The sequence below is a fragment of the Chiloscyllium punctatum genome, chromosome 30 (assembly GCF_047496795.1).
Source record: "Chiloscyllium punctatum isolate Juve2018m chromosome 30, sChiPun1.3, whole genome shotgun sequence".
In the NCBI taxonomy this organism is placed as follows: Eukaryota; Metazoa; Chordata; class Chondrichthyes; order Orectolobiformes; family Hemiscylliidae; genus Chiloscyllium; species Chiloscyllium punctatum.
In genome coordinates this window covers 22,568,563-22,591,625 of record NC_092768.1, presented here as the reverse complement: position 1 = coordinate 22,591,625, position 23,063 = coordinate 22,568,563, and the positions used below count along the sequence as shown (strand labels likewise).

The following is a 23,063-nucleotide window of genomic DNA, read 5'->3' as shown; positions in this document are numbered from 1 at the left end:
AGGGAAATGTGAGGGGCAGGGAGGGGGGTTTGGGGGTGGGGAAAGGGGAATGGGGGGGCAGGGAGTGGGAATTCAATTTGATTATTTATTGTAATTTGTATTTAGTTACAAATACAGTGAAAAGTGTTATATAATGCTGCCATGCTCCAGTGCCATCTTAAAACATAGAAAATAAATCAATACATTGAATGTAAAGGCAGAAAATAAAGAAATAAATTAAACTTTATATTCCTTCTTATTAAGTGCACAATCATGGGCCTGGAGCTGGGCTCCTCCACCAGCACAAAGCATTCAGCTCACGTCCCTTGAGAGGCACCAGAGTTTGGTGGTATCTCCCCTCCACCATCACCTCCCGGAGTCATACTGGGCCAACCTCGTAACACCCCAATGATGCCAGGTCCAACACTGGGTCCAAACCCAACTCCATCACTGCCGACATCAGTCCCCGCTAGGAATGTGAGGGGGAGAGAGGGAATAGAGGAAGAGTGGGAAGACAGGGGAATGGAGTGGGAAAAAGGTGCAGGAGAGAGAGAGAGAGGGGGGAATAGAGGGGTGGGAGTGGGAATGGAGAGGGAGAGAGGGAATGGAGAGGGAGAGAGGGAATGGAGAGAGAAAGGGGGGAATGTAGGGGGGGAGAGAGGGAGGGGGGGAAATGTAGTAGTTAGAGAGAGGGGAATGGAAGGGAGAGAGGGAATTGGAGAGGTAACACAGATAGGGTGAACGAGTTCTGGTGAAGTCGAACCAAATCTTAAAGTTAAAAAAATCACACAATGCCAGGTTACAGTCTAACAGGTTTATTTAGAAGCACTAGCTTTCGGAGCTGTGCTTTCAAATAAACCTGTTGCACTATAACCTGGTTCTGTGTGATTTTTTTTAAACTATGTACACCCCAGCACCACCAAACCAGTTTTGAAACATTTAATCTCTCTCTGTCCATGAATGCTGCCAGACCTGTTGAGTTTCTGCAGCATTTTTTGTTTGTCCCTCCTCCTGAAGGACACCCCTATTGTCCATATGCTGAGTCCCCCATTACATATCAGCACGACTTTGGGTGCTGAGGTGATGATTTGGAGGTGCCGGTGTTGGACTGGGGTGTACAACGTTAAAAATCACACAACACCAGGTTATAGTCCAACAGGTTTAATTGGAAGCACTAGCTTTCGGAGCGACGCTCCTTCATCAGGTCATTCCGATCTTCTGGAAACCCCACACTCATGATGTCAGTTTGCAAGTTTCCGTGGACGGAGAAGGTTATTCCCGCAGGAGAGATCTCTGGCCAATGTTTCCCGGGGGAACTGATTCAGCAGCTGCAGTAAGTGGGGTTTTATTCAGATGGATCAGTGATAAGTTTAAATTCCCACTTGGTCTGCTGCACCACGTCACCGGTCAATGTCCCAAACTTCAGGGAACGCAAGTTGTTCCAGAAATATTTGGATTGGCCGAAAGAGACATCAATCAGAGAGCCCACCCACTCTGCCTATTCTCTCCTCTTCCTCTTCCAGAGTTTATTCACTTCCTGCAGGGATTCAGAACCGAGTGAGGAGCTGGTAAGTGAAGGAGCAGCTTTTATACAAATTGTATCCTATAGTATCCACACCAATGTTCAGGCAGTCTGACTATCCTGTGGACAGGTCAGAGATGGAAATGTCCCTTATTGGTGTGTGAGAAGATGCAGCTGAGGGAGCTGTTTACTCGGTGCTTTTTGCTGAACTGGAGCTGTGTGTTAAAGGAAAGCATTTTCCTTCTGATTTACAAGCTGGGTTTTGTTGTTGAGTCATTACGGAATATGAGAAGCAGAGGTGTAATTATCTGGGAGGTACAGGGTGATCTCGTATTCTGACTGGTTTCCTACTGTTGGGGATGTTGCTGTGAGTATGCTGGTTACTCTGTGAATGGGGAGTTCTCTGTGGGTGCTGAGATTTCGATGTTGTCTACCGTTTCAAATCCCTCGAGGCCTTCCACCACTCCATCTCTGTATCACTTCTGGATTCACATAGAACCTTTCACGGCTACTAGATGTCCTAAAGAGATTAACAGCTAATTTTCACATTCCATTTGAAGTGTGGTCCCTGTTGTAAAATAGGAAAGATGGCATCCAGTGAGCACACAAACAGCAATGAGCAGATAATTTGGGTTGTAGTAATGTTGATTGGGATATTGAAGCAATCCCCTAGAGACCGATAACCTTTCAAAGGGAGTTGAATTCCCAGTGAACACTTTAAAGCATGTGCACGAGAAGATTTCACATTTCTTTCAAAGACATATTCGAACAAATCTAACTAAAAACATAACTAAACCACACCTAATCAGCAACTACTCAACTAATTGGTTGAAAAGATCTTTCCCCTTTAAGGTGTTCAGTCATGGTAAAAATTATGTCCAGCTATCTGCAGCGTCACAGTTTGAACAGGAATAGGCTGAAGCCACCCATGGCTTCCATTAGGTTGATGTCACCTATTTTGATGAATTGTAATTTTGTCCATCAAAAGCGATTTCTTCAAGTTCCAGAGAGGTTCCGTCACGGTGGCACAGTGGTTAGCACTGCTGTCTCACAGCGCCAGACACCCGGGTTCAATTCCCGCTTCAGGCAATTGACTATGTGGAGTTTGCACATTCTCCCCGTGTCTGCGTGGGTTTCCTCCGGGTGCTCCGGTTTCCTCCCAAAGATGTGCAGGTCAGGTGAATTGGCTATGCTAAATTGCCCATAGTGTTAGGTAAGGGGTAAATGTAGGGGTATGGGTGGGCTGTGCTTCGGCGGGTCAGTGTGGACTTGTTGGGCCGAAGGGCCTGTTTCTACACTGTAAGTAATCTAATCTAAATCTAACTGCTAACACTGAAGCTGTCTCCAAATATTGCTCCCCAGTCATGTCAGGATTAATCCTCCTCGACCTTTGTGTAATTTTTGAAATAACTTAACACCCAGCTTATAGTGCAATAGATGTGTTTGAAAACACAGGCTTTTGGAGCCCCACTTCTCCTTTTAGGTGTTAATGAGAGGGGGAGACCTTAGACACAGAATTTATAAGTAAAAGATCAAAGAGTCATACAAGTGATGCAAATGTATTGAACACAACTAAAATGGCTGACTCCCTCCCGATAAATCTTTAATCAGTTAGAATGGAGGTGCACGCTTCAATTGATTAAGATGCAAATCCTGGAATTTCTTTCAAGTCACTGCCTCAAGATCCCTTAAGGCTTTATCAGAATAAAAGAGGTGACATTCTCTGGTCAGACAATGCATTTTAGATGTAAGGTCTTGTTTGGAGTCTGTGTCTTAACCTGGAATCAGACTGGTTTGATTTCCAAAGTAGGAATTTATAAACTGTCACATAGCCATCTTAGGTGAGTTCAATTCATTCACATCAGTTGTATGGCCCTGTGATCTTTTATTTATAAATTCTGTCTAAGGTCTCCCTCTCTCACTAACACCTGAAGAAGGATATTCACATCTGAAGTGTGATTTTTGACCTTGTCCAACCCAGTCTGACACAGGCACCTCTACATCTGACCTTTAGATTACCATAGGATAAGTCACTTGAACGATAGACTGTACTCCCTCCTGCATTCTACCTGGCAGCTGACTGAAAGAACACTTTGGAGCACTGTTTCTCTCTCACCCTCTCTCTCGCCTTTTCTCATGCGCGCTCTCTCTCTCTCTCTCTCTCTCTCTTTCTCTCTTTCCAGCTCTAGCTCCTGAGTTAGATTGGATGATCCACTTGATAGTTTAGCCTGTGTCTTGCACTCAGGTGCTGGGCTTCAATATAGTTAAGGATGGAGATATTCATGGAAGTGTTTCCAGTTTCCTGTCTGTGGTCCACAATCGTCAACATGATTCGGTAGAATTACAGCTGAGATCCCTGAACAGTTTCAATTTGTTCATTGTCTGTCACTCCACTGGAGTCTAAAGTTGAGTGTGGTGCTGGAAAAGCACAGCGGGTCAGGCAGCATCTGAGGAGCAGGAGAATTGACATTTTAGGCAAAATCCTTTCATCAGGAATGTGGGGGTGGGGAAAAGGGGGCTGAGAGATAAATAGGAGGATGGGGGTGAGGGGAAGATAACTGGGAAGGTGATAGGTAAATATAGATGGGGGGGTGATGGTGAGAGGTCAGAGGAGAGGGTGAAGCGGATAGCTGGGAAGGAAGATGGGACAGTTCAAGAAGGTAGTGCTGAGTTGGAGGTTTGGGTTTGGGAGATGAGGAAACTGGTGAAATCAACGATGCCATGTGGTTGGAGGGTCGTAAGGTGGAAGGTGAGACGTTCTTTCTCCAGGCCTCGGGTGGTAAGGGTTTGACGTTCTTTCTCCAGGCCTCGGGTGGTAAGGGTTTGGTGATGGAGGAGGCCCAGAATTTGCATGTCCTTGGTGGAGTGGGAGGGGGAGTTGACATGGTCGGCCACAGGCTGGTGGGGTTGTTTGGTGTGGCCTGAAACATTCCGCAAAGTTGGCTTCCTGTCTCCACAATATAGAGGAGACCACATTGAGAGGTACTGGGAGCGGAGGGTGGGTTTGTAAGGTGCATAGACCTAAGGAGGGAGTTGCAGAGGGTATGTTCTCAGTGGAATGCCAGTAAGGGTGGGGAGGGAAGTATATCCACGGTGGTGGGGTGTGATTGTAGGTCGTGAAACGGCGGAGGATGATGCGTTGTATCCGAAAGTTGGTGGGGTGGAAGGTGAGGACCAGAGGGGTTCTATCCTTGTGCGGTTGGAGGGGTGGGGTTCAAGGGCGGAGATGCGGGAAGTTGAGGAGATGTGCTGGAGGGCATTATTGACCATGTGGCAGTCCTTTAACTCCCCCCCCACCCCCACTCTGCCAAGGACATTGGGGATGTTCTGGAGTGGAATTGCTCTTCCTGGGAGCAGATTAGATTAGATTACTTACAGTGTGGAAACCGGCCCTTCGGCCCAACAAGTCCACACCAACCCTCAGTGCGGTGGAGGCGGAGGAAATGGGAGTAAGGATTGGGGGAGTGGGAGGAGATGTTGTCCAGGTAGCTGTGGGGGTCGGTGGGTTTGAAGTTGGATGTCCATATTGAATCGGTCACCAGAAATGGAGGTCCAGGAAGGGAAGGGTGGGTGTCTGAGATGATTCAGTTGAACTTGAGGTCAGGGTGGAAGGTGTTCATGAAATTGATGAACTGTTCAAATTCCTCCCGGCACTTTCCCTTGCTGCCTCAAGATGTTTAAAAGCTGAACCCACCTCCATCCAAGGTCCCAAAGGATCCTTCCACATCCAGCAGAGATTTTCCTGCACATCCAAACACCTCATCTACTGTGTCCGTTGCTTTCGATGTGGTCTCCTCTACACGAGGGAGACAGGATGTCAACTCGCAGAACATTTCAGGGAATATCTGTGGACACACACAGCAAACAACCCCACCATCCTGTGGCCGGCCACTTCAACTCCCCCTCCCACTCCGCCAAGGACATGCAAGTCCTGGACCTGCTCCACTGCCAAACCCTAACCTTCCAACGCCTGGAGGAAGAACATCTCATCTTCCACCTTGGGACCCTTCATCCACACAGTATCAACATCGACTTTACCAGTTTCCTCATCCCCACTCCCTCCACCTCATCTCAGATCTAACTCAGCAATGCCCTCTTCAACTATCCTTCTTTCCCACCTATCTGCTCACCCTCCCCTCCGACCTATCACCATCACCCTTCATCTGCATCTACCTATCAACTTCCCAGTTACCTTCCCCCAGCCCTATCCCTACCCCACCCTCCTCTATATGTCTCAACCTCTTTTGCCCTCCTGCATGGCTGATGAAGGGCTTATGTCTGAAATGTAGATTCACCTGCACCTCGGATGCTGCCTTACCTGCTGTGTTTTTCCAGCGGCACACGTTTCAGCTGGGTTTATGAATAGGAAGGATTCAGAGGGATAAAGGCCATATGCTGGCAGTTCAGACTAGATTAATTTAGGAGATCTGGATGGCATGGACGAGTTAAATCATAGGGTCTGTTTCTGTGCTGTACATCAGCTGGAAGGAAGTGATAGTTTTTCCTGAGCTTGTTTGATCTGAAGATTGAGGTTCCATGTTGTGATGCATGTTGAAGACTTCCATCTCCTGTCCCTGGGTTCGGAGAATGGGCTGCTGCGCTGAGGAAATAAAATCACTGTGTTGTCGGCTGCTGGTCACTATTGGGTGCTCTGCTGTGTGTGTGTGTGTGTGAGACAAACAAGTGAGGAAAAGGAAACTCAGATTCCTCTGGGGAATAGCAGACTGGCAGTCACTGCAGAACTGTCTCCAAGTGAGGAGTTAGTCACCAGTAAAGGAGGAGATGAAGGTTAGAGGAATTCATGTTATCTTTTCCTGTTTTTACAGAAGGACCGCTCTGTACTACACCAATGAATACAGCAGAGGTTAGAAATCGCAGATAGATCCTGAATGTTGCTGAAGGAATAACTACACAACTATGGAAAGGCAGCATTGGTCAGCACAGGGAAGGTTCAGCAGTGAGACCAACGTCTGGACAGCGGTTCGATGAGGGGAGCTTTGGCATTTTATCAGATCTGAAACTGGTCAGTGGCGTTAGTCTTCCATCAGAATTCAGAACAAACTTTTCCAAAGGTTCAACTGTTGGCAGTTGGGTGAGGGTGAGGCTTGGAAGACTCTGGCTCTGTTCCAAGGTGTGGTCAGAGCTTCGTCCATTCATCAAGCTTTCATGAACTGACTCTTTTTCCGACAGGTGAGAGGTTGTCCAGGTGTGAGGAGGGTTCGCCTGGCTCCGCAGACTTTGACGTCCAAGCTGCACCCGTTGTATGACTGTGTGAACAAGGACAGCTACATGGAAGAGAAACCTTTCAAGTGTGAACTGTGTGACAAATCGTTCTCGTGCTCATCTCATTTTCTGATCCACCAGCGCACCCACACAGGGGAGAAGCCATTCACGTGCGAGGTGTGCGACAAATCATTCTCTCAGTCATCACATCTCCACAGGCATCGACGCATTCACACGGGCGAGAAGCTGTTCAGCTGCGAGATTTGTGACAAAGCCTTCACCCAGTTGTCCAATCTCCTGGTCCATCGGACAATCCACACGGGAGAGAAACCCTTCAAATGTGAAGTTTGTGATAAAGCTTTCCCAACATCGACGAGGCTCCTGATACACCAGAGTATTCACACCGGAGAGAGCCCCTTCAGGTGTGAGTTGTGTGACCAAGCCTTTACACAGTCATCGGCACTTGTGCAACACCGACGTGTTCACACTGGGGAGAAACCATTCAAGTGTGAGGTGTGCGGCAAATCATTCTCTCGCTCATCTCATTTTCGTGCACACCAACGCATTCACACTGGGGAGAAACCATTTAAGTGTGAGGTGTGCAAAAAATCATTCTCCCGCTCATCAACGCTCCGTGAACACCAACGCCTTCACACCGGGGAGAAGCCGTTCAAGTGTGAGGTGTGTAATAAGTGCTTTGCACAGTTGTCAGGCTTGGTAAGTCACCGTCGCATTCACACAGGCGAGAAGAAAATATTCACGTGCGAGGTCTGTCATAAAGATTTTGAGCAGTTATGGAGCATGTTGGATCATCGTCGCACTCACCCAATGGGTGGCCAAGTCAAGTGTGCAACTGACTCCTCTCACACTCAGTAACACTCATGCAGCACTGATGCATCTACACTGAGGAACGGATGTTTAAATGTGAGATGGTTCATCAAAAGCTTCACAGTCATTGCAATTCGCTTGTGAGGTGTGTGATCCTTTGCACAGTCACTGAGGGATATTTGTGAAACAGCCACATTCAGACCAGGAGGGAACTGTTAACGTGTGAGACATTTAACAAGGGCCTGTGATATCACTAGCACACCCACAGCAGAGAGAAACCATTTATTTGTGAAATGTGGGTCCGAAAGGTCACTTGCCGACGTTCCTGGTCCATCAGAGGATCCAGTCAAGGGAGGGAGATTTACAACAGAATTCTGCTGAAGCCTTCAAATCTCCTGGGACATCAGCCGACTGACACAGGCGGGAAGGCCTTCCGTATCTATGTTCGTGAGGCAGTTTTCACCCAATCCTGTGATCTCCTGAAGCACCAGAGGATGTGTATCGGTGGGGAACCGTTCAGGTGTGAGGTTTGAAAGGACAGTGTATCTCCTGATCCATTTGAACACTCACATGGGGAGAACACTTACTTGTGTTATTTCTGCAATGAAGCACTGACACTTTGGGACCAACACCAAATCCACATGGGGACAAATCCTCCCAGTGTGATGTGTACCAGAATTGTTTTACCCACTGCTCCGTTCTTTGGCACACACTGACAACTCGACACGAACTTGGGGCCAGATCACTTGTTTCTGCTGAACAGAGAGTTGTCTGTTGTTTAGCCTCTAGTGCTTACACAGGAGAACTGTTATTTCACAGCATTGTCTGTCCTGGCGATATGTCTCTCAAAACGCTCCCAACAAGAGTCTGATTGTGTCAAAATCCTGATTTAAATTTTAACCGGCAATACACAAGCTCCAGCATAAAGTCAGCATCTGCTCAGTGTAGAATCAGGTAGGAGTCACTCACTGAGTCTCCATCTGGCCAAGAGGAAAGTGAGATACTCAGTTGTTACAAACAGTTCAGCTTCTGATCTACCAGAAGAACCATCTGGGATGGGTAACGTTCCAGCGGGAGTAATTAGGAACATGAATGGGAAAGATTTAGAGGGATATGGGCCAAATGCAGCCAAATCAGACTAGATGAATTTAGAATGTCTGGCAGGGACTAGTTGGCCAAAGGGTCTGTTTCCGTGCTGTACATCTGTGACTCAAATTCATTTAACTTTAGCATCTCTGGTGTATGGAGGGAGAGAATCAAGTCAGGAATCCTGTTCCACAGCAGCCATACCAACTGGGAAATCAGGGAAAGGGGCAGGATATGTCTCACATTGTTCACTTTCTGGGTTTACATATACTGAATGGCCCCTCAAGGTAATCGATGTCGCCAGTCTGTAGTCTCGCTGAGAACTGGAGGGAATCCGCCTGCGTTTGTAGAGCATGTTGAGATAGTAAACCTTCCCCAAAATGTTTCATCGAGAGGCAATGAAGCAAAGTAACACCAAGACACAGAAAGGGGGGGGGGTCAAGGAGAGAGAAAGATTCAGGGAGGATTAAGGAGGGAATTGTAAAACATTGAACTTAGCAGTTATTGGTTGGGAGAGGATGTGTAGGAATGTATTATTGGCCAGAACATAACGTTTCCAGAGAACTTGGAGAAAAATAGGACTATAAGTGTCTGAGATAGTGAGGCCATGAAGTGATTTATACTTGAGTTTTAGCATTTGTAATTGGAACCACAGGGGATTGAGAGCCAGTGTCGGCCAGTGAGCACAGATGCTAGTTTGTACAGAGTTTTAGCTGACCTGAAGTTTATGGAGGATGGCCGATGGCAAGCTGCACAGAAGGACCTTGGAATGGTCTAGTTTAGAAACAACAAGAAGCAATGACAAGGATTTTAACAGCAGATGGATTAATGTGGCATGTTATTATAGTTAGGGATAAGGGTGATCTTTCTAACAGAGATGGCATGGGGTGAGAATTGCAACTGGAATCTGAAAGGGATGGCACTGACTAACTGATGGAGCTGAGAGCAGAGAGAGAACAATCGATCGGAATTCAGGGCATTGTCCATTCAGCCTGTTACCGCACTCACTGAGATCACAACTAATCTCGATCTTAACTCGACAAACCTATTTTGGCTCTTTATCTCTTCATCGCTTAATAAATAAATCTTTCACTGACTCCCAGTTCCCAGAATGTTTGTGGGAAAAGAGTTCCAGATTTCCAGTCCCCTTTTGTGAAAGAAATGTTTTCTGACATTACCCTTGGACAAGCTCGCTCTAATTTTAATGCTGCTCCCCCTCATCCTGCACTCTCCGAGCAGAGGAATGGTTTATCTCCACCTCCTCTATCATACTAACTTTAACAGCTCAATTAGGTTACCTCTTATGTTTCGAATGTCAAATGAATGTAAACTCAGTATATCAGCCCAACCTCATAATTAAACCCTTTTAACATAAGGAACATTTCTGGGGAATCTATAATGCTTTCCCTGTCAGGTTATTATCCTCCTTGTTGAGGGGCAACTGAACACAGCTCTCTGAATGGGGTCTAAACAGAGCTCTGTACAGCTGAACGCAACCTTCACAAGGACACTGTTGTATTTGGCGAGGGGAAGCAGCAGGTTACCTTTTATCTTTAGGATGGTTGGGGAGTAATGAGCAGTTTTAGAGCAGAGGAAGCAGGTCCAGGAGAGTGTGATGTGGTCATGTCAGATCTGGTGAAATGTGGAAAGATCAGTTGTACACCAGGTACACTCAAAACTCAAATCTCCAGGACGTCAGAAACAAGGAGACTGACCGGGATAAAGGAAGTAAAGGCAATCTTTGGAAGAAGGCACTGGAGGTGAATATGAGGAAGCAGTTAGCCCAGATCACTGGGGACAGGAGGACTGTGCTGAATGGAGGGTCAAAGGGCAAACAGCTCTGAATTCAAACACACTCCAACTCAACTGAAGGAAAGGGGTTTGTGCAGAAATGAAAACTAGTTTATCGATTCGTGACTCTCACCAAATGTAACTGTTTACGTTCAACAAACACGCTTTATTTGTGCCAGTAAAGTTCAGAGTAATTTTTGACGATCTGAATTGGCAGCTAGATTAACGGCCGAGGGTGACCAGGATTGTAAAGACTGGAGTACTCTGAGAGTTTAGTATTACCTGAGTGTGAATGGGTAAGGTGTACCATCTTTCAGTTGGATTAGAATCCCATCTTACTTTGTTGTTATTTCATTTGTATTTGTTCATAGATGTGAAATGTGAACGGCCAGGCCAGCTTTGTTTAATCAAGGACGGTATTTATTGCTGTCCCTAACTGTCCTGGTGAGCTGTCATCTTAAACTGCTGCAGTCCTTCAGGTGCAAGAATACTCTGTGTTGGGAAGAGAGTTTGAGGATTTTGACCCAGGGCCATGAAGGAACAACAGTATAGTTCCAGGTCAGGATTGTAAATGTCTCAGAAGATGATGTTCCCATGCATCTTTTGCTCATCCTTCTCAGTGATCAAAGTCACATGTTTGGAAAGTGTTATCGTGGGAGCCTTGGTGACTTTCTGCAGTGCATCTTGTAGATGGTCCACACGGCTGCTACTGGGTGTCAGTGGGGAATGGAGTGGATGTTGCAGCTCCAAGGTAGTGTATCAATTGAACAGGTTGTTCTGTCCTGCATGGACCTGGTGCAGGGGTTAGAGCTAGCTCTGTTGCTCAACTCTTCAGTACCATGGCTGGAATGTTGACAGGACCCAGGGCTTTTGCATTATTCAGGTTTTCACTTTTATCTTGATGTGACCTGGAGTGAATTGAGTTGGTAAGAGACTGGTGTCGGTGCTACTGCAGCCCTCAAGTGTGGGTTGAGATGTAGCATCCATTCACCAGTTCTGGCTGAAGATGGGTCCAGAGGCTTCAGCCTTGCCTTAAGCACTGATGTACTGGGGTTCTCTGTCATTGACGCTAGGGAGCCTGCAGCTCCAGTGAGTTGTTTAATTGTCCCCCACCATGACCACGGGATGTGGCAGGACTGTAGGCCTTCGGTCTGATATGATAGCTGCGGGATTGCTTCCTGGGACTATTGCATGTTTCCTCTGCTGTTTTTCATGGCAGGAAATTGTGTGCTGTAGCTTCATTAGGGGGACCCTTCATTGTTCGGTCTGCTTGATGTTGCTGAAGGTTTGCTCTCCTTACACCCTTTGTTGAAGCAGGGTTAATCTCCTGAGTGTGATGGGAGAATGGGGAATGTGACAATCCTGATTGTGCTCAAATACAGCTCTGTTGCTGATGGCCCACAGCCCTCCATAGGTAATCTGGTCCCAGCCTGTCTCATTCAGCACAGTGATACTGCCACTCAACATCGTGAAGGGTGTCCTCAGTGGGAAGGAAGGACTTCATCTCACACATGACTGCTGCTCAGACCAATATTGTCACTGACAAATGTGCCTGCTCGTTGGATTGGTGAGAGCAATGTGAAGTAGATATATCCCTTTAGCCCCCCCTGTTTGCTGCAGATCCCACTGAGCAGCTGTGTCCCTGTGGACCTGACCAGCTTGGTCAGTAACAGACCTGCTGAGCTGCTCTTGGTGATGGATAATGAAGCTCCTCATCCACCACACCCTTCCCGCTCTCCGGCCAGCACTCTCTCCCAGGGACGGTGATGGTGTTGTCTGAGGTGCAATTCCGTGATTATGACTCTGTCCAACTTTTGCTGGAATAGTTTTTGAGACCGTTCTCCCAACTTTGGCACAAGCTCCCAGATGGTTGTGAGCTGCCAGAGGAGGTGGTGAAGGCTGGTACAATTCCAATATTTAAAAGGCAGCTGGATGGGTATATGAACAGGAAGGCTTCAGAGGGATATGGGCCAAGTGCTGGCAAATGGGACAAGATTAGGTTAGGATATTTGGTCAGCATGGACAAGTTGGACTGAAGGGTCTGTTTCCGTGCTGTACGTCTCTGACTGTGTTAGTAGAAGGGAGACTTGGCAGAGGCAGGGCTGAGATTCCTGCTGTCCTTTCTAGTGCCTTGTTTGCGTCCTGTCTCATTTCTGAGTTAGAGTTTCTCCGGGGTCGATACAACGGAGTGACTGACAGGAACCCTCCTTAGAAAATTGTCCAGAGTCACATGTAGGTCAAGCGAAGGAAGGACAGCAGATTTCCTTCCCTAAAGGATATTGGTGAGCCAGATGATTTTTATGACAATCAGCAATGGTTAGTTTTTAATTTAAAAGTTCTTTGAATTCAAACCAATGCCTCCCGAACCTTGAGCTGGGGGTCTGGATTCCTGGTATAATGACATTACTGCTCCACCATCACGGAGATTATGGACAGATCCTCTGGTCTGCTCTTTAGTCATTAACAAGTCCAGGCAGTGGGATGTGGATGGGGCTGTTGTGCCTGACTATCAACTTGTCCTTTGTGGTTATGTCCATGCCCTGGTTTGCTTGGAGACAGAGCACACAGTGTCCAATGGGATGGGTCAGGCCTTCCATTTAATGGTGGGAGCTACCGGCTGGTGTACATCATCACTCTGACTTCACCGTCGTTTAAATGTTTACATTTGGAATGTTGATTTTTCTTGAAGTGTCCCTTCAGGACCGTCTGACGTCATCTTTTTTCGAAACCATGCTTTATTCAAACTAATCGATCCTGTTCTGGTGATGGGCATTTCACAAATACCATGTGTAACATTTGTGTTCTCCTGTGTATGGTGAGGGAGTAGGGATGAGACTATACAGGCTCCCCCAGCCTGTCAGAACTCAATGTAAAAATGGTGTGCCCCTTCCAAAATTAATTTCCTGTTTTGGGAAAACCTTGTAATTTTAGTTGATTCAAAGTTTGGTCTATTTTAACTATTGTGAGGTTGTTTGCTGCTTTATCAATCTTCTGTAAATGTTTTTATCTCTCATTAAATTCACTTTTTCTCCTGTTAACCAAACCAACCTGATTTGTCAGCGAGCTGTGTTCCTTTTCAGTGAAACTCCCAGGAGCCTACAGTGAGAGTCCTGTAGATAGTGCATTGGTCAGTGCCACTCTGGGCTGAGATACTGCTCCAGCAATGGGATTGATATCATTCCCAGTTTACAGGGTCTGTTATATTTCCAGTAGATCAAAGACTAGCATTTATGTCTCAACTCTCATGTGCACAAGGCATCCAAAGGCCCTTTTAAAGGTATTTTCACCTTTCCACACCTGAACTTACACCAGTCTAATATCACCACTTCTCCTTCACAAAGTTATTAACACTAGCTTTATCCTTGCAGTGGCCTCCACAGCATCTGTTCCTTTTGACCCTCCTCCACCTCAAAAATATAAAAACCACCATTTACCAGCCCCCTTCCATTCTGAAGAAGAAGCACATCAGACTCAAAACATTAACTTGGTTTCTCTCCTCACAGATGCTGCCAGACCTGCTGAGTTTCTCCAGAATCCTGTGTTTCTCATGAAATGTCTTTTGAAGTCACTGTTGTGGGAAATCTGGCAGCCAAACTTTGCTCAGCAAACCTCAGGAGACCGTCTGAGGGAAGGGATAATATAATCTTGAAACAGAAAGTGCTGGATAAAATCTGCAGGGTCTGGCAATGTCTGTACACAGGGCAGCAGAGTTAAGGTTTCAAGACAAGGACATTTCCTCAGTTCCAAGTAGATTAGAATCCCTACAGTGTGAACGCAGGCCATTCAGCCCATTGAGTCCACACCTACCTTCTGAACAGCATACCACATGAATAACCTTAAATTTGCCATGGCCAATCTATATAACCTGCACAACTTTGGACTGTGGGAGAAAACCCATGCAGACACAGGGAGAAAATGCAAACTCCACACAGACAGTCACTGTCTGTGGCTGGAATCAAACCCAGGTCCCTGGTACTGGGAGGCAGAGGTGCTAACCACTGAGCTACCGTGTGACCCAAGTACATTGAATTGGGATCATACTTTAGTGTCTGACCAGCCATTTTGATACAAATTAGTTTTTGGCATTGCCATTATGGGTATTATTTTTGAGGGACTGTGTGTGAACAGCCATGCGCTGCAGTCATCAGCCAACTTGGTCACATCACCATGGAAGGTCGAGTCCAGCTGCAGATGAATGGAGCTTGTGTGACCAACAGATATCATCAACAAAGATCACCTTGTGAGACCTGGTTGTTCACTCGACATTTGTATAAATGTTGAAAACTCTTGGGGTTAGCACTGACTCCTGTAGTAATCCATTAGTCCATCTTCACCAAACACATCTCTCTTGTCCGAAGGAGAGTCTGAATCAACTGTCCTGACAGAGTGTGTAAAAACTGTTGCGATGGAGTTTGGGCGAATGCTGGAACAGAAGGGGATCTAATCTAATCTAATGGGAACAAGCCCACAGGCTGCCCTGTGAGGACCAGCAGCAGCAGCAGCAGCTGAGGGAGCACCAGCAGCAGCTGAGGGAGCACCAGCAGCAGCTGAGGGAGCACCAGCAGCACTGCCATCTTCAGGTTCTTTTGAAGCTGATTTCAATCCAAGCAAATCCTAAAACTTGACCATGTGTTCACAGAGACCAGCTTCATCACTGTGTTAAGGATGACCTGTACTTTCAGAGATCTACACTGCAGGGTAAGACCCGAAGGTGCAAGAACAGAAGTACACCATTCAGCCCATTGAATTCATTCTGCCATTCAGAGATCCTGGCTGATCACAATCCTCAATTTCCTCTCTTTTCCCAAAATCCTTGATTCAGTAACAGACAAAAAATCTCAGCATTTAATATTTTTAACAACCCAGCCTGGAAAGCCTTCTGCAGGAAAGAACTCCATCGATCCATTACCCACTGAGAGAAGAAATTCCTCCTCCGCTCTGACTGAAGTGGTTAACACCTTACCGTCTGGTGCAAAACTCTCCCACAACCAATCGCAATTTCTGCACGACCACCTTGTCAACTCTGCGAGTCTTGTATGTTTCAAAGAGATCTCTTTTTATCTTTTCATTGTTCAAAATCCAATTAATACAAGCCCAACCTACTTCCCCTGTCCTTATAAGAAAATCTCTCCATACCCAACACCAACCAAGGGTAGTACAGTGGCTCAGTGGTTAGCACTATGGCCACACAGCACCAGAGGACCTGGGTTCGATCCCTGCCTCAGACCACTGTCTGCGTGGGGTTTGCACATTCCTGCTGATTGTGCTTTGGGTTTCCCCCGGCTACTCCGGTTTCCTTCCATGGTCCAAACGTGTGCAGGTCAGGTGAATTGGCCGTGCTAAATCGCCCATAGTATTAGGTACATTAGTCAGAGGGAAATGGGTCTGGGTGGGTTACTCTTCAGAGGGTTGGTGTGGACTTGTTGGGCCGAATGGCCTGTTTCCACACAAGTTCCCCAGTGCTGCAGCTTTCTGATGTCTCACTTTATTTCAATAAAATTCAGCTTCTATCCTTCTAGCCAAGATACATTTTCTCACGTTTTCCCCAGGACATTCCATCTGCCAGGCTCTCGCCCAATCACTACCCTCCTCCGCATAATTCTCCTGATTTAACTTTCCACCTATTTAGGCCGTGAACATTATCCTGAGGGTCTGGATTACCAACCCAATGGCATTCCCAATGTTCCCTCATTAAAGGGGGGAGGGCCGTTGGTGGATGGTGAGTTTGACCTGAGGGTCACCCCATCTCAGAGTGAGATTGAGAAGGTGGGCTTTAGCTGGATACAGGAATTAAACTCACACTGTTTGGTGTCATTCTGTGTCAAACTTGAGGCCTCCCTGTACGTGGATGACGTCGCTGTTTTCTGCTCGGATCCGCTGTCCGTGCACAGACTCGTGTGCATCTGCGACCAGTTCGAACGGGCCTCGGGGGCCAAGGTAAACCGAGGCAAGAGCGAGGCCATGCTCTTCGGGAACTGGGCCGACCAATCCTCTATCCCCTTCACCGTCAGGACTGACCACCTGAAGGTGCTGGGTATTTGGTTCAGGGGGGGCTGGGGCGTGCGCCAAGACCTGGGAGGAGCGGATCAGGAAGATGAGACAGAAACTAGGCAGATGGGGGCAACGGTCGCTCTCCATCGCGGGAAAAAACCTGGTCATCAGGTGTGAGGTACTCTCAGTATTGCTATATGTGGCACAGGTCTGGCCTATCCCCAGGACCTGTGCCGCCGCAGTCACCCGGGCCATCTTCCAATTCATTTGGAGATCAAAGATGGACCGGGTCCGAAGAGACTCTATGTACAAAGACCGGTGCAATGGGGGAAAGAACACGCCCAATGCCACCCTCACCCTGATGGCCACCTTTGTGTGTGGCTGCATCAAGCTGTGCGTGGATCCCCGGTACGCAAACACCAAGTGTCACTACGTACTGAGGTTCTACCTGTCCCCGGTGTTGCGAAGGATGGGCCTGGCCTCGCTGCCGCGGAACGCTCCGAGTAGTTGGACCGTTCTGTATCACCTGTCCTTTGTGGAGAAGTTTATGAAGAAAAACACCTTTGACCACAAGTCCATCAGGAAGTGGTCAGCACGTAGCGTCCTTGAGACCCTTCGGGAAAAGGAGAGGGCGGATCCTGTCGAGCGGTTCCCTGAGCAGACTGTCAAAGCCATTTGGCAGAATGCCTCATCGCCAGAACTTTCCAACAAGCACCAAGACGTGGCTTGGCTGGTGGTGAGAAGGGCTCTGCCTGTGAGATCCTTTATGCACGCCCGGACTCTCTGCCGCACCGCACGCTGTCCTCGAAGTGGCTGCGGGGGGGACGAGACTGTCACACACCTCCTTCTGGAATGTGCCTATGCAGAGGAAGTCTGGAGAGGAATGCAGTGGTGCTTGTCGAGGTTCGTCCCGAGCAGCGCCGTGACGCGGGACTCCGTGCTCTACGGCCTGTTCCCCGGGACTCACACCGAGACGAACATTAACTGCGCCTGGAGGATCATCAACTCGGTGAAGGACGCTCTCTGGGCGGTCCGAAACCTGTTGATCTTCCAGCTGAAGGAGTTGACCCCGACTGAGTGTTGCAGACTGGCACATTCCAAGGTCCAAGACTACGTGTTGAGGGACGCGCTGAAGCTTGGGGCAGCTGCCGCCAAGGTGCGATGGGGAAAGACCACCGTGTAAGATCGGCCTGCCGAAAGAAGAACAGGGGGCCCATACAGACGTTTTTTTGGGCTCTGCTGATGCCTCAGCCAAATATATGTATATATACAAGATTGAAAAATGCACAGGATTGTAAAGGACAAGGATAAATTCGAATCTGTGTTTGTAAATATGGACATATGTATGGCATGATCCAATGTACAGACCATCAAATCATTTTATGAATAAAGTATATTTTTGAAATAAAAAAAAATTCAGCCACCTGAGTGAACTGACTCCAGCATTGCTAATGTTTAATACTAGGGGGTTAAATGCTGTTAGACTCACCCCGTCTCTTTCTACTTTCCACAATCCAGCCTCACAAATCTTTCCTGAATACATTTTAAGATTTCTGCCCCTTGAAGTTTTTTACACTTTGTTTATCCCAGTTAACACTGGGTACATTGAAATCCCCTTCACATTAATATCCTATTATTTTTACACTTCCCTGAGATTTAGCACCATATCTTTCCCCAAATGTTCGCGGGCTCTATGGTACATTCCCAGCAAAGTGATTGTCCCTTTTTTTTGGTTTAACTTTCACCCATATGACCTCATTTTAGAAACCTTCTGAGATTATCATCCATCCCTGCTGCCTGATGTTCCACACTAACTCCTTGTTCCACACTGAGACACCATCTCCTCATTTCCAACATCTTTTGCCTTTTTTTGCCCCTCCCCCCCCCCTTCAGTATTCTTCGAAGATCCAATACCCTGGAATATCGAGCTGGCAGTTCTGCGGGAATAAAGTGAGAATGGAAATTAAACGGTACAATATCACCACCACGTGGCTACAAATGGTATTGCCAGAATAAATTGGGATTTGTTTCGAAAAATAGTGCAGCTGCGCCACCTAATGGCGTTTGGTGAAACTACAGCAACATGATTTCCTATTCCAGTGCAGTTATCAGACTGCAAATTAAAAAATAAAACTCAGTGTTGGGAATTCTCAATAAGCCTGACAGGATTTCTAGGGAGAGAAACAGAATTGATGTTTCAGAATGTATTTTATTTTTCTTCAGAACTGATTTGCAGTGTTTTGTCTTAATTCCATAGATCAAATTTTGCTCTTCTGAAGAAATGTAGTTTAGCCAAAAGCAACAGCTTTACGTATCATCAAAGCAGGTAACCTAAATTCACAAGTTGTGTACAGATTGTGTTATTTTTTGCCGTTCAACGCAACCACTCAACTTCATTTTACAACAAAAAATAGAAATTGCTGAAGAAGCTGACCAGGTTTGGCAGTAACTGTGGAGAGAAAGCAGAGTTAACGTTTTGGGCCCATTGACTCTTCTTCAGATCATTTTAATTACTACCTCAGAGGCAATATCACTGCCTTATTCACAATTTAGCTTATTATAGTTTTCCAGGGTTATTATTAATTGATGTTTATTAAAATAGATGAATAAAGAACATTTTAAACACAAATCTATGATTTTGCCTGGAGCAGGACTGCCACCACGTGGCTTAAAACGGAGCTTCACAAATTTATTTCCCTGTGCAGCACCGATCTAGACCACTTGATGGCGCAAGAGGTCCATTTGTCATCTTGTTGACATTTTTCATTTCGTTCTTTGATTAATTTTAAATAACTAACGTAGTGTGCATTGCAGTTTTTACCACACGCTATAGGGGCAGAATTAGGTTAGTTATTGAAAGGCATTATTAGTCGATGTAGATACTGTACTTTGTGTTTAAAAGTTCTTAAACGCTGGAAATATAAAATTAAACAAGACACAAGAGAAACTGAGCAAGAGAATAACTTCCTTCCACAAGAAAGAAAAACCTCAAGGAACTGCGGATACTGCAAAATAGACACAAAAATAGAAATGGCTGGAAAATCTCAGCAAGTCTGACAGCATCTTTGCAGAGAAAACAGAGTTAACGTTTCGGGTCTAATGACCCTGAGTTATGGAACAAAATTATAAGGCTGCACTCCTGTTTCTGGCCAGCTGATGGCAATATTGTACCACGTAAAAGAATCGATTATGGGAAATTATTACTTGCAATACCGCTTAATGCCAGCAAGTGGTAGTATTGCACCATTTGTTCTCCAACTGGAATTTAAAAATTGAACTGGAAACAGTTCGTTGGAGATTAAAGAAAAAATTCACAGGTTTAGAGTGATCTATATGCTTTGGTCCTTTAAGATATACAGTCTTGCGGAAGAATACAGTAACACAAAGTAATGGGGAAGGACAGAAAATTGGGAATTCACTTGCTGTCTCATCCCAAATATCATTGAAATCATGAATCTAGTTCCTGGTGAAAACTTGAGCCCATTCCACTTCACCACCTCCTCACTCATTCTCACTGCTACATCTGTGAAGTTCTGGTCTAACATGCACTGTTGAATTAATTAAAATTTCTGCTGTTAAACATTTAAAAACATCAAAGTCATTGCCTTCAATGTGCATCAGACTAAATCTAACCCTGTTCCTTCTCCTCTGAATGAGATTGACTGCATGCACTGGGTCCAATTGAAACTTGAGCAGAGTTTCAAAGTAAATATCTTACCAATCGTCAAAATCACCTTCTTTCTGTCACCATCACCTGCCCTGCTTCATTTGTCTTGAAAGCAGTGAACAGGCAATGGTTAATTTTTAAGGAACAAAGACGTTCATTGGAACAGTTATACATTTCTTTCTGCTACAAAAGCACAACAGGTAAAATGTCCCAGTAGTGCCTGGAAAATAAATTAAAGCTAACATTAGATCCCAATAGCAGTTGTATAAACTTAATTGAAACAGTTGTGACGATGCTGCTTCTTTAACGAGGTGACACGATCCTTGTTTTTTTTTCAAGAGAGGTTGTAAAGGCAGAGGTGCTGATTTGTCTGGAAGTGGTTACTTTAAGCAATGGCAGTGGAGTGGCCAGTTCTCCCGTTCAGAGTATGATTCTAGTTTGGTTTAGTTTTAGCGGTTGGTCAAAAAACCTGCTGAGGGCCGAGAGAAGCAGCTCCAATGGAAAGAGGTTCCTCCCTTCGACCGAGGCCTTGCCGAGTATTTCTGTCTGAAATCTCTCCTTGCCCTGTAAGAACCTGTGTTTGTGTTTTTGCCCAGGAGTCTGTATATTGGGATGTTGCAGGGATTGGAATGGTTTTGTTAAGCTGCGATATTGTGTTGGTTGGGTTTTCAAATAAATGAAGTTATTCTAAATTCTGTTTTCTTGTCTTCACGTTTCATTCATGGAGTTTAAATAAACCCAGTTTTGTTTAAAGCTGAGTAATTGGACCAGCTGCATCACTGCTGTAATATCCACTTCACATCTGCCGTCACAAAAAAAATAAAAGTTAGAGTCTGGGGTCTGGGTTACCTTCTTCAAATACTTTGAGGGGTTCTGGCCTGGTCCATAACATAGAAGCAAGGTCCAGGATCTGGGGCATGTTAGAGTTCAGCAAAGGAGGATAAAGAGGTTAATGATGAGCGGAGGAACTATGAGGCTAAACCTTCCAGAAATATAGAAGGGAACTGTTGAAGCTTTTATAACGGTTGGAAAGGAAAAGCTGAGTGAAGGCAGACATAGGACCTAACAGTCTGAACAGGGAGAATGGATAATGGGGGACAGGAGGTGGCAGTGCAATGAAACAACTTCTTTAGTTCTGTCCTCATGGAGGAAGACACAAAAAACTCCTCACAACAGCTGGGAATCCCGGGGTCTATTGAGAGGGAGGAATGGAAGGAGAGGTGGCTGTGGAGAAATAATGGGACAGGAAGCTGGTAATTCTCCAGGGCCTGATAATCACCATCCCAGGGTCCACTGGAGGGGACCATGGACATAGTGGCTTCATTGATTGTTCGAATCGAATAAAAAGTTTACACAATCAGCCAATTACGGCTGAGACGAAGGGAAATGGTGAACTTGTGAAATTCTCCATCACAAAGGACTGTGGAGGCCAAGTCAGTGAATACATTTTACAAAGAAATAGACTGAACCTGGATACAGAATGCAGGAAGGGGTTTGGAGTGACCGTGGGGACCGTGGTGGTGAGACAGAAAATCATTCCGGGTCACTTTGAGTCACAGAGCAGGCTCAGTTGTCCAGATCCCAAAAGAGAAAATGCTGGAAAATCTCAGCAGATCTGGCAGCATCTGTAAGGAGAGAAAAGAGCTGACGTTTCAAGTCTAACTGACCCTTTGTCAAAGCTTTGACAATGTGTCAGTTAGACTTGAAACGTCAGCTCTTTTCTCTCCTTACAGATGCTGCCAGACCTGCTGAGATTTTCCAGCATTTTCTCTTTTGGTTTCAGATTCCAGCATCCGCAGTAATTTGCTTTTATCAGTTGTCCAGATAACTTTTTCCTATTTTCAATATTTCTATATTTCATTATCTGAAACTCTTAATATTTTTGTTGCCTCTGAATGGAACCATTTTCTTCTGTACAAAGAGCTTAAGCTCTGTAAAGGAGGTAAAGAGAGAGAGAGGGAGGGAGAGAGGGGGAGGGAGAGAGAGGGGGAGAGAAGGAGAGGGGGAGAGAGAGAGAGAGAAGGAGAGAGAGAGAGAGAGAGGGACAGAGAGGAAGGGAGGGAGAGAGGGGGAGAGAGAGGGGGAGAGAGAGAGATGGGGAGAGAGAGAGAGAGAGGGGGAGAGAGAGAGAGAGGTGGGAGAGAGAGAGAGAGAGAGAGGGAGGGAGAGAGGGGGAGAGAGAAGGAGAGGGGGAGAGAGAGAGAGAGAGAGAGGGAGGGACAGAGAGGGAGGGAGAGAGAGAGAGAGAGAGGGAGGGACAGAGAGGGAGGGAGAGAGAGAGAAGGAGAGAAAGAGAGAGAGAGAGGGGGGGGAGAGAGAGAGAGAGGGAGGGAGAGACAGAGAAGGAGAGACAGAGAAGGAGAGAGAGAGAGAGAGAAGGAGAGAGAGAGAAGGAGAGAGAGAGAGAGAGAGAGAGAGAGAACATAAAACAAAACGTACAATTCCAACGGGGCTGTATGTGCTGAGGGGCTTGTGTCTCTGTGTACACCAAACATTGAAGGTGGTCGGGCAGATTGATTACACATCGTAGGCAGAATTTTCTGTAAATTTCAGAAATATACTTTATTCATTGAAGAAAATCCTTGTATTTATATACCTAATCACCAACACAGTTTGGTTCTGGACAGCAGCAGACCAAGGAAACAAACAAACATTGGAGTTTGACTCTATCCAAACAAACCAGAGTCATCTCTTACTTGAACCAGACAATCTTTAAATGTATTTGAGACACCATGAGGGTCCAATAACTGAATGCCCTGTCATTTCCCTTCAGCAGAGAGCCCTCAGACAGTGGTCTTTCCCCGATGGGTCTTGGCAGCAGCTGTCCCAGGCCTTAGTGTGTCCCACAGCCCGTAGTCCTGCACCTTGGACTGTGCCAGTCTGTAACGCTCGGTCAGGGTCAGCTCCTTGTTCTGGAAGACCAACAGATTTCAGGCAGATCAAAGAGTATCTTTCACTGAGTTGATGATCCTCCAG

At 46.2% G+C, this 23,063-nt stretch overlaps 1 protein-coding gene across 2 annotated transcripts; it reads left to right on the top strand.

Moving 5' to 3' along the window:
• Positions 1-1,461: 1,461 nt before the first annotated feature.
• On the top strand, positions 1,462-13,476 carry LOC140455268 (uncharacterized). 2 transcript variants are annotated; one of them, XM_072550007.1, is made up of 3 exons: positions 1,462-1,547; positions 6,328-6,524; positions 6,692-13,476. In XM_072550007.1, the coding sequence occupies exon 3, from the start codon at positions 6,791-6,793 to the stop codon at positions 7,598-7,600; it is 810 nt and encodes a 269-aa protein (XP_072406108.1). In that variant the 5' UTR covers positions 1,462-1,547; positions 6,328-6,524; positions 6,692-6,790; the 3' UTR covers positions 7,601-13,476. The 2 variants fall into 2 exon arrangements, with proteins under 2 accessions (XP_072406108.1, XP_072406107.1); XM_072550006.1 differs by having other exon boundaries at positions 6,328-13,476.
• Positions 13,477-23,063: the final 9,587 nt, after the last annotated feature.